This window comes from Podarcis tiliguerta (assembly GCF_965153285.1).
Source record: "Podarcis tiliguerta genome assembly, chromosome: 3".
Taxonomy (NCBI): Eukaryota; Metazoa; Chordata; class Lepidosauria; order Squamata; family Lacertidae; genus Podarcis; species Podarcis tiliguerta.
Window position 1 is genome coordinate 15,801,335 of NC_139536.1, and position 11,936 is coordinate 15,813,270.

Below are 11,936 nucleotides of genomic sequence, written 5' to 3' on the forward strand. Positions count from 1 at the left end.
TTGGGGTTATTCTGCAACTACATCTTATGACTCCGTTACCTTTAGTCTCTATAAGCTATATTTATTGGTCACTTTTTTACTAAGGTAACTCAAAGTAACTTACAATACATAACACACACATACATTAACACCAGCATAAAAAAACCCCAAAGAAAAATCTAAAAGATAATCCTATTTTTAAAAGACAGTATTAAAACATCCCACCCACACAAGGATGCTACAGATAATTAAGAGCCAAGGCACTGGATAAAAATAAATGCTTTTTCCTGCTGCCTAAAGCTATGTCATGATGGTGCCAGGTAAGCCTCCTTTGAGAAAGCATTGCACAAGAGAGAAACCACCACAGAAAAGGCATTTTCTTGTGTTGCCACCCTCCAAACCTCTCAAAGGGGCACACAAAGAAGGACCTCAGATGATGACTGCAAGGCCTGGGTCAGTTCATATGGGGAAAGGCAGTCTTTGAGGTATTGGGGTCCTGAACCACATGAGGCTTTATAGGTCAAAATCAGCACATTAAATTGGACCCAGAAACTAATTGGTAGCCAATGTAGTCAGGCTAGGATTGGTGTTACGTGCTCTGACCATCTTGCCCTGGTGAGCAACCTGCCCCCCAAATTCTGCACCAACTGCAGTTTGCAATACGCGTTCAAAGGCATCACCTTATGTAAGTTATTGCAGTAATCCGACCTAAAGGTTACCAGTGCATAAACAGAAGTCAGGCTATCCCTGTCCAGATAGGGATGTAGCTGGACCACTAGCTAAAACTGATGAAAGGAACACCAAGGCACAGAGAGCACCTGAGCCTCAAGCAACAGGGATGGCTCCAGGAGTATCTCTAAGCTATGTATCTGCTCTTTCAGAACGACTGTAACCCCATCAAGAACAGGGAACTGGAGGGTAGGACCCAAACCAATGGCTTCAAGTTTACAAGAAAGCAGATACTGGCTAAACATCAGGAAGAACTTTCTGACCATAAGAGCTGTTTAACAATGAAACGGGCTCCCTCAGGAAGTTGTAGTCTATCCTTCCTTGGAGGTTTTTAAGCAGAAGCTGGATGGCCATCTGTCATGGATGCTTAGTTGAGATTCCTGCATTGCAGTGGGTTGAACTAGATGACCCTCAGGGACCATTCCAACTCTACAGATCTATGGTACCATGAGTCTACCTCCCATCCACCCAGTCTCGGAAACCACCCACTAACAGTGTCTCAGTCTTAGCTGAATTGACTCTCAGTTTATTGACTCTCACCACACCTGCTGTACATTTTAGAGCAATTAATTCATATAATGAAGATTCTCTCTTGCACACAAACACAGGTGAATTACTCGTCCTAAGAGACTACTGAATGTCAAATCTATTAGGCATTGTTAATAACAAAGTAAATACAGTATACAGATTCTGAATAAACCAGGAGTTCGTACTCACTATTAGTTTACAACACAGCATTTTACCCTTAAACTATGCTTAAAGTCATAGCTCAGCAGTGCAGAGCACTGTATGTATACAGACTCTCACTTGCTTTTCCAGTTAAGTGTTTCCATATTGCGAGAACTGCTGCCAGAGAGAATAAATACATAGTGTTACGGAATGGAAGTCAGTATAAATCAACTTTATATGTATATATTCAGATCAGGCAGAATTTTAAATAGCGTGTTAAGCACATGCTCTGCAGCATCACAACTACACACACAAACATACACTATTCCTATTCAATTATTATTTGTTTCTTTTCTGAGGGCACAACCCAAATGGTGGCAAAAAGATTTCTCACTACTGAGAACTGCCTAACCTAAGCCAGCCATCACCATCACCCTAATCTCTCACAATCTTCCACTGGCTCCATGAAGTAATAAAGAGGTGAGACAAGAACCAGAGCTCCATAGGCAATTATATAAAAGGACCTGGTTGCGTATTCATATTAATTTCTATTTGTCATTGGACTCTAGCCCCAGATGAACCAGACTGTCTGTTGTACACCTCCCTCTGACCCCAGTTTCCAGGTTACTGAGTCTTAGACTTTGACTGACTCATCCTACTGCGTCATCAACTATCATTACCTTCTAGTATTTAACACCCACTCCCAATTATGATTTGAATCTTATTTCATAGCTAATAATCAACCTTTTGCCTTGTGTCTCAGACCTAAACCTTGGTCTTGTGCCAGACAGATAAGCCCATCTCTTATAGATCAGCAGTCAGGCATGCCAATCTGCCAAAACCACAGAGAACGTAAGACCTAAAGGACACCTTTAGGACAAACCAGCCTGTAACACATACTAGTCCACAAACACCTATATTAGTCAGTATGACCTAAAAGAGAAAGGGTGCCAGCCATTTTAACAGTTCTCTGCCTAAGCTTTGGCCCCAGAGGAACCTAAGAATTGGCTCCAAACAATGGGGGGGGGACCCATGGGGTGAGCTCCTGTTGCTCGGTCCCAGCTCCTGCCAACCTAGCAGTTCGAAAGCACGTCAAAGTGCAAGTAGATAAATAGGTACCACTCCTGCGGGAAGGTAAATGGTGTTTTCGTGCGCTGTTCTGGTTCGCCAGAAGCAGCTTAGTCATGCTGGCCACATGACCTGGAAGCTGTACGCTGGCTCCCTCGGCCAATAAAGCGAGATGAGCACCGCAACCCCAGAGTCGTCCGTGGCTGGATCTAATGGTCAGGGGTCTATTTACCTTTACGCATTACCAAAATGCATCTGAGATGCCAAAGTGGGCTTTGATGAAGAACAGCTGACTCCCCCATTACCACTTTCTGGCCCAAACAGGGTATGCACCCTTAAAATCCAATTTCCGACCCCAAAGATCCCTTTGGGGAATGAAGTTGGCCCACTTTTGCTGCTAAAAGATCATAAGTGAAGGAGGAATTGTGCTCCCCTGTGCTTTTGTGCATCTGTTACTGATGATTAGCTCAGTATCATCTGCCTAACTGGAAGTGGCTCTCTGGGGTCTCAGATAAGTGTTTCCATCAGCCTTGATACTAGGGATTGAACCTGCGAACTCCTGCATGCAAAGCACGCTGCCCTGCAAGACACCTATTGTCTCTGTTCCAAACAACAATTGCTTTAGCTATTTAAAGCCCTTTGCACAAACACTGAATAATTACTCCCAATGGTGGTAGCAACTATGACACTTTGGGGATGGAGAAACAGAGACTGTAGGGAATAGTTTAAGATTTATTTTTCCTTTTGGCTCATCTTCAGCAGCCAAAGGACTTTGTTGTCTCGTCTTTGTGTGTCCACAAGTCAAAACAGTGCAAAATGAAGACTTAGCATCTAGATTTTCTTAATTGCATGTAAACAATGTAGAAATAATACAACAAAGTAACTTTTGGGCACTTCTTAACTGCATGTAAACAAAAATATTAGTGTTATTGCTACAGATGACAATTTACAGAACAACATAAGCAAAAAGTAGGGCCTCTCAAGGAACTCCCAAGGGAAAAACAAAGAGAGGAGAATGAGAGGCCAGGGTAGTAAAACATAAATAGAGGTAGATGAAGTTAGACATACTTGGGTTTCATTTGGGGGGGGGAGAGAAATAAGGGTTATGAAAAGGCTTTGCAGATAAAGGTAAATTTCAAAGAAGGATTTGAAATAATTTATGACTAAGACAGACTGAACCATTTTAGAAAGTAGGAGATTAAGTTTGGATTGCAGAGGATAGGAGCGCGATGGCCCTCTCATTTGCCTAGCTAGGAATGCTCATGAAGTTCCCTTGGCAATCAGTATCTTAACTGCAACAATATCATTTAAAAGCTTGATTTTTTTAGGATGATGATGATGATGATGATGATAATGTCCTATAAGTAACACAGAGATTTTGGAGGGGGAAAACCCACTTCCAGACACAGTACACAACATGTTCATGTGTGGTGAAGAAACGTAGTAAAAAAAGGAACACTCAGAATACAAAACGCTATAACAAAGCCTGCCAATACATAGAAACAAAGAAGTATTGAAAAACAGATATATACACACCCTCACAGTGTCAGTTGGGGGGGGAAACTCCCATCTATATCATAGAAACAAGTTTTATTTTGACCCCCTAAAGTAATAAAATAAATAGGGCTTACTGTAACCTCATCTCAAGCATATCAAATTTGCTTCCTTGATTTCACTCTGAACTATAAAGCTGATCAAGCTGTATTGCCAGCTACATGAACACGTTAACAGTATATTTTTGGAGGACAAAGTAAACAAAAGACATGACCAAAAACAAGCTACATACATAACTGATGCATGTACATGATACAAAGGACCTTGTAGAATGTAATTTACTGTTTTCATAGTAAGAATCCAGTCTTCATGACTGGGAAATTAAAAATGTGACAGAAAAACATACTAAAGGATATGAAGGCAACTGGAATGATTAAAAGTCCATGGTTTTTGTAGCTAATGATTTAAGAGCCTGCTGATTTTTCAAAAAGCTGGCTCAAGTTTCTCATATAAGGAAAATATCTAAATAAAATATTGTAAGAAGCAACACCTCTGCCAATTGTAGTTTGTCATCATCAAGTTGATAAGATTTTTGTAAATTGCAGAAGTTAGCTACAAGTAATGCATACAAAGCTGTGCCCTACATAGTATATTATTCCAGATATGGTCCTCAGTACCAAACATATTTTCCTCCTCTCCTACATTACAGCAAGGGGAGGGGGGACACAGAGAAATAGTCCGCACAGAAGCACAGGAAAGCCCAAGTTTCTTAGAAAAACATGCAGTTAACAAGTAGCCTAGGAAGAGGAGGTGGAAAGGCTTGAGGGCAAACAGCAGCAGCATACTGAAGGACTTTTATATCTTGTAAAAATCAAGTTTCAAATACTGTGCCAGATCATTACTGTGGTTGATTTCAAAGTCATTCATTCAGTAATCCTAACACTACGCATGCATTTGTTTATACATTTGTTTTTCCAGCAGCAGGTTCAGCTATGATATGAGTATTGGACTTCTTAAGAAAGTTTTCCACTATAGATTGCATGAAAAAGATCACATATGTATTTTTTTTAATGCCCCCTGTACTTCACTGCCAGACAATGAAAAAGTACACACAAGTAAGCTATAGAAGGCTAAGTACAGAGACAATTCAAGCTACTTAATGGCTGTGTCTACACAAAACTAAATAATGGTTTTGCGTTCAGAGAACAAGCTTCAATGAGTCTTGGGACAGTACTCTCTTCTCCTCCTCCAGCATGGTTTGAAGATCAGAAGCTTCTGCTTCCTTTTTAGATTAACCAGCAGTTCAGTGTGTTGCCCAAACCCTTAATGGTGGCCAATTTTAACTATGGCAGGTTGAAACAAGCAAGCTTTATAAATTACAGTTTGGTGCTAGTTTACTTGGGTTCAAATAACACAGAGGTTGTAGTAAGTCATCCTCATGGATACACCAGAGGAAGAGGGGAGAGCAAACAAGTCTAAGGCTCTTTGTGGCTTTTTCTCGTAACACTAAACTATGGTTTAGCATTACATCCAAACCACCCCATTATTTATACTGATGCCAAACTCTGATCAGTGTCAGACTGAGATAATGAGACTCAAAAGTAAGATAGTTTAACAAGGTTGATTGGCAAATAAGGTATAGAAAGCTCAATGGTACAAAGGGAATGTAAAATAACCAAAACAATTTACATCTCCAGTAGAAAACTCTCCCAAGACTTTACTGACTTTACCAAAGCATATGAAGCACATGCTTCACAAACATTTTAAAGCCCAGATTCCATTTCCAGATAAAGTTCCACAGAAAGCATCTCTGAAAGAGAATTCTGACACTGCTTTTAAAAGTAGACATTGGTGGACTAATGGATTGACTCTGATAAAGCAATTTATATATATTTAGATTTTAAAAATGGTTGAATCTCCACTCATTTTAAAGCATACTGTCTTATTGCACAGGAAAAGCTCCAAGATGTCTTTCATGGACTAAGTGAGGCAAAACTATATTCACTTTTCAGGATTACACATAAGCCTGTACACTAATTTATAAAAGCAGGAAAGGTTCACCAAAAATTTTCAAAATAAAATTGAATTAAACTGGTCTCAGAATTAAAAATCCAGAAAGGGAAAACTTGGAAATCTGTTTGAGGGAATATATAAATCTTGTTTTTATTCAACAAAGGTAGTATTATAAATATTTTAAATAAATATTTATGGTGTTTCTGCTTTAAGTATTCATTGTTAATAATGCCTGAACTCAAAGAGAAATTGAAAAAGAAAATTTACAACAGCATAATGAATTACATTTATACCAGAAGCAAAGAAACCTTAGGACAACTTGGTAAACGTAAAGGAAGCCTGAGAGAATTGTCCTGAAATAGCTCTGAAATTGTCAGTTATTAAAGGTACTTTTAACCCATGTTTCATCAAAAAAAGATGAAAGAGTACAATATATAATTCACAAGAACATTCACAAGACCGATTTAAAATAATAAAAAAACTATGAATCAACACAACCACAAGAAATGCTAAAAATACAAAATTAAAGCTTAACCTATCCATCCAACACACACTCTAATGACCTACAAATGCAAACATGAGACTCTTTAGTAGGTAGAAAAATGCTAAATGTGTTGGCACCAGGAATTATTTCACTGGAAAGACACTCCACAATCAGAGTACCAACAGATTAGGCCCTTCTGTGCATCACCACATATTGTGCACATGCCACTGGTGGATCCCAGAAAAATGACTTCTCTACAGATTATGACTCTTTTGTACATATATGAAGCTTATAATCCTATGTGACTGAGAAGTAGGTCCTATTGAACTCAGTGCTGCTTACTTCCAAGTAAACATGCAGTGGATTCCACTGTATGTTCTTCAAGTGCTTATTGAGTGATCATAGAATCATAGAATCATAGAGTTGGAAGAGACCACAAGGGCCATCGAGTCCAACCCCCTGCCAAGCAGGAAACACCATCAGAGCACTCCTGACATATGGTTGTCAAGCCTCTGCTTAAAGACCTCCAAAGTAGGAGACTCCACCACACTCCTTGGCAGCAAATTCCACTGTCAAACAGCTCTTACTGTCAGGAAGTTCTTCCTAATGTTTAGGTGGAATCTTCTTTCTTGTAGTTTGGATCCATTGCTCCGTGTCCGCTTCTCTGGAGCAGCAATTTCATTTGTTGAGAAGTGATCTTTGTGAGAGAAATTCTTGGATTTCTCCACACACATTTATTTGATAGAGTTCAATTGTAGATGAATTATGGATCTGACATGCACGCACCCAGGATCATTCCTTGCTAAACTCTGAAGTTTGCCCAATCCTTAGACTAACCTTGTTCACAGGTTGCTGTGAGAATTAAAAACGAAGATAATCACCACCAAGTTCTAGAGCACTTATAAATTGCAGTGTGTTAAACAACAGCAAATGGTGGGGGAAGAGGTGGTCAAAAACTGATGATGGTGTAGAGAGGACTAGTCAGCTAGCTGCAGAGGAAAAGATGAAATGAGAAAACATTTGCTAATATGATGCTGAACAGGGGCTTTGGCTTTGTACACATTAGCAACATAAAACAAAGCTAGATCATTATTTTTCTCAATCCAGATCAAAGCTGGTTTGGGGGGAAATAACTCAAAGCATAGTTTTACATAAGAAACAACAGAATAGATGTGGATTGTGGCTAATGTGTGTACACCGCTTCCCAAACAGCAGTGGGAGTGTGTGGGATGCAGAATAAACAGGATTGTGGAGACAGCTATATTATTATTTAACTACAACTACTCCCATGCACGGGATGCAGAATAAACAGGATTGTGGAGACACCTATATTATTATTTAACTACAACTACTCCCATGCATGGGGTTTGTGAGGCAACATCTTCAAACTAATGGACACTCTGGTGGCACCAGAGATTCCGCTGAGGACTGCAACTAAAATAGGGATGCTCAGAGGACACCTTACATTTTATATTTATTTGAGATTTAATTAATCTTTTCTACTTTACCGTCAGAGATTATTGATTAATGGTTACTTGAGATTTGAAGGCTTGGGAGGTCAGTGATCACAGCTGTGAATTCACCATGCCTAATTACTTGCAGCAAGTCCCAGCAACCACAATAAGGTAAAGGGACCCCTGACCATTAGGTCCAGTCGCAGACGTCTCTGGGGTTGCAGCGCTCATCTCGCTTTATTGGCCGAGGGAGCCAGCGTACAGCTTCCGGGTCATGTGGCCAACATGACTAAGCCGCTTCTGGAGAACCAAAGCAGCGCACGGAAATGCTGTTTACCTTCCGGCAGGAGCGGTACCTATTTATCTACTAGCACTTGTCTGATTGGCAAACCCTAGTCCCTTGTCCCTCCTAACCACAATAAGACTTTCTACCAAATAAACATGCATGGGATTAATATGAAGGTCTCATAGTGTGCTGACCTCCACAACCTCCACCCCTTTAATAAAGGTGACAAAGAGGAGAAGCACAGATTATATAAACAGTGGTACCTCGGGTTAAGAACTTAATTCGTTCTGGAGGTCCATTCTTAACCTGAAACTGTTCTTAACCTGAAGCACCACTTTAGCTAATGGGGCCTCCCGCTGCCGCCGCGGCACGATTTCTGTTCTCATTCTGAAGCAAAGTTCTTAACCCGAGGTAATATTACTGGGTCAGTGGAGTCTGTAACCTGAAGCGCCTGTAACCTGAAGCGTATGTAACCCGAAGTACCACTGTATTGTCTTTTAAACTGGTAATGTGTACAAAGGCAAAGTCCCTTTCCAGCAATATAACAGGCAAGCATTTTCTCATTTAATCTCTTTCTCTGCTGCTAGCTGACTGGTACTCCAATCATTCATCAGTCTCTGACCACCCTCACCCCCATCATTTACTATTCTCTAACACTTTGCAATTTAAAATACAGAACGGGAAAAGAAAAACGATTGTGTGCGTTTTAAAATATGTGTTGTTGACAAGCTGAGTCAGGATGCAAGGAGGAGGGGGAGGGAGAAAGGAAAATCTCCCCCTATCCTCCCATTGGTCAAGGGCACATAGTTTTCAATATTTTTCGGGGGGGGGGGTGTGAAGATACAGTAGTTCATTCATAAAAGGTTTGTACCCGATAACCCATTTTGCAGCAAAGCAATATGCTTATAAGTAAAGACAAACACCATTCAAGGTCGACTAAAACATCTCAGAGCTCTGTTTTTCAAAGCCATATCGAACCCCACCACCCCCACCCCACGAAAACAGCCATCCTCCGCAAACCTGAATCGCCGTCCGGCTCTAACACACCCTCCTCTTCTTGGCCTGCAGCCGCACTCGGTGAACCCATTGCAGCAATAGGGGAGGGAACACCCAGCAGCGAAGGCCTCCGACCCTTTCACGAGCAAACCAGACAGCCCCTTCAGGCAGGGGCTCATTCCGTCGCAAGGGCCGCCTTCGTCCCCCCCTCCCGTAACCTAGAACAAAAAGCCGGACGGAGAAGAACACAGCCAAGGGCATTCCAGTATGAATCGCTCGGGGCTATGGCGGCTGGCGGCGGGGCTCAGGAGGGTTGCCATAGTAATGCCAGGCCCCCGTGTGAGGGGTTTTCTTGGGGGGGGGGAGAGAAGAGGCGGCGGTTGAAAGGGTCAGAAGGCTCGGCGACGTCGAGCGGGCCGCCCGTTGCCAGGGAAACGGGGAAGGCCGAGGCCGGGCTGGCGGTTGAAGAGAAGATGGAGGGGTTGCCATAGCGACGGGGGCCGGCGGGGGGGGGGGTCGCCTCACCTGCCGAGCGTTCGCTTCATGCCAGAGTCGGCGGCGGGCCGGGAGCTACCAGGCAGGCGCAGGCTCGGTCTCAAGCTGAAGCCCTTATCCGGCTGCTGGGAGGAGCAGGAGGAGGAAGACGCGGCAGCCGCTGCCGGAGCGGAGGAAGCGAAGCGCTCATGCTCCAAGGTGACGGACTCGTTCCGCTTTCTCATGCCGGCGGTGCGAAACGCGCGGGCGGTGCCAGCTCAAGCCGCTCGAGGGAAGACGCCTCCGTCCCGAAACCGACGCTGGCTTCCCCTACATTATGCCAACCACAGCCCAGCAACCGAAAGACTAGCGGCGCCTCTCCGGCGCCACCAATCAGAGGCGGCCTCGGCCCACCTGACCTCCCTACGCGGTTACGTCACAGGGAAGGGCAAACGTGACTGCCTCCTGCCCCCGCCTTTATTTAAAAAACATGGTATTGTTTTGCTCACAAAAAATATGGCTCCCGCGTCGTCGGATGCCCTCATACATATCTGAGTACAGTACAGTGTTTGCAAACGCCTTTTCCGCTTCCCCGCCCCACTCTGCCCCGGCCATTTTGAATGAGGGCAACCGCGAAGTCACAAGCTTGCGGGCTGAACCGTTTGCTTACCTGAACTCTGGGCTTCCCATCCGACATTGCGGCATTATTATATTATATTATATTATATTATATTATATTATATTATATTATATTATATTATATTATATTATATTATATTATATTATATTATATTATATTATATTATATTATATTATATTATACTGTTTTTCAGACCTGTAGTCAGTTATCTACATGTTAGAGGCTACACATGAAAGCATGCTGCGGGCAGATGCTCTTTATAAAAACTTGAATGCAAGGTCATATTTTCCAAATCTCTAGTAATAGCTAAGCTGCCTCTAAAATTCCAGCAGCATGGTTCTTATGTTCCTGTTATTAAATGCTCTTTAACCTGACATCCGACTGCCCTCCTCTTTTGCTATATGCATTCAAGGGCTTTTGCTTTTTGCACAGCGCTCAGCAGGACTGGCTCACCTATGAGGCAAGGTGAAGTGACCACCACAGGCAGCAGGATCCACAGCAGCAGCAGATCCAGCCTCTAAGGGATACATTGCTTACCACTGTGGCTGCTGCAGCAGCAGTGGCTTTGGGTGACATGCTCCTTGGAGTCTGGATCTGTCACCACCTCAGCAGCCCCACTTCAGTGGTGCCTCTACATCAAGTCTCTCAGCAAATAAGAGGCACTGCTGGTCTCCTCCTACCCCTAGGGAGGAAATGCCCTCCTACACCTAGGGAGGCTGCCCTCTGGTCTCTGCGCCCACCCAGCATAATTTAGGTCCCTTCCCTGCTGCAATGGTTTTTGATTCCCACTTCAACAGTTAGGTAAAGTTGATTTGATTCCCCCCTGTTCCCAATGTAGATCTTCACTTGTTCCTGAAGAAAACCCAGGACCTTGAGATTAAGAGTCTCATGCTCTGCTGACTGAGCTATCCCAGTGTGTTTGGCTGCATCTTTATTTGTATCTGGCTGTCTCCTTGTTGTCCTTCTGCTGGCAGGTGAATACCAGTATTTTCTTGTCCCAACAGGCTTTTGGGAACTGACTTGGTTGGCTTTTTTTTTGTTTTTGTTTTTTTTGGTAATCATTTGTATATGGACTGCAAGAAGATCAAACACATCCATTCTTAAGGAAATCATCCCTGAGTGCTCACTGGAAGGACAGATCGTGAAGCTGAGGCTCCAATACTTTGGCCACCTCATGAGAAGAGAAGACTCACTGGAAAAGACCCTGATGTTGGGAAAGATGGAGGGCACAAGGAGAAGGGGACGACAGAGGACGAGATGGTTAGACAGTGTTCTCGAAGCTACAAACATGAGTCTGACCAAACTGCGGATGGCAGTGGAAGACAGAAGTGCCTGGCGTGCTCTAGTCCATGGGGTCACGAAGAGTCGGACACGACTGAACGACTAAACAACAACAAAATCATTTGTATGCTTTTGCTAGTTTTTATATATGTATATGGTTTTATTTCTATCAGTGTTTGTTTTTTCAATTATTGTTTTTTCTATGTTTTTATCAGTTTTCATTTTTATCTGTAAGTCTCCTGCCTTCATCTTCACCATGGACACAAGCCATGTACAACCCATCAAGCTGGCCTGAGTCCCCTAAGTGCTGGACCACACTGGTTCTCAGAGACATTGCACTAAATCCGTGTGGAATCCATGGATGACACC

The 11,936-nt window shown here is 42.8% G+C and overlaps 1 protein-coding gene across 2 annotated transcripts in view; it reads right to left on the reverse strand.

Annotated features, from left to right (window-relative positions):
* The window catches only part of ABHD12 (abhydrolase domain containing 12, lysophospholipase), a gene marked incomplete at its 5' end in the record, with an annotated part of 34,237 nt that extends 22,336 nt beyond the window's left edge, over nucleotides 1-11,901 (reverse strand). Inside the window, 2 exons of one of the 2 annotated variants that reach the window (XM_083432888.1) lie at nucleotides 9,698-9,865; nucleotides 11,780-11,901. In XM_083432888.1, coding sequence (XP_083289014.1) covers nucleotides 9,698-9,865; nucleotides 11,780-11,901 — 290 coding nt within the window. Of the gene's footprint in view, nucleotides 1-9,196; nucleotides 9,655-9,697; nucleotides 9,866-11,779 lie in introns of those variants that run through there. The other variant, XM_083432889.1, reaches the window with a different exon arrangement.
* Between the last annotated feature and the right edge of the window lie 35 nt (nucleotides 11,902-11,936).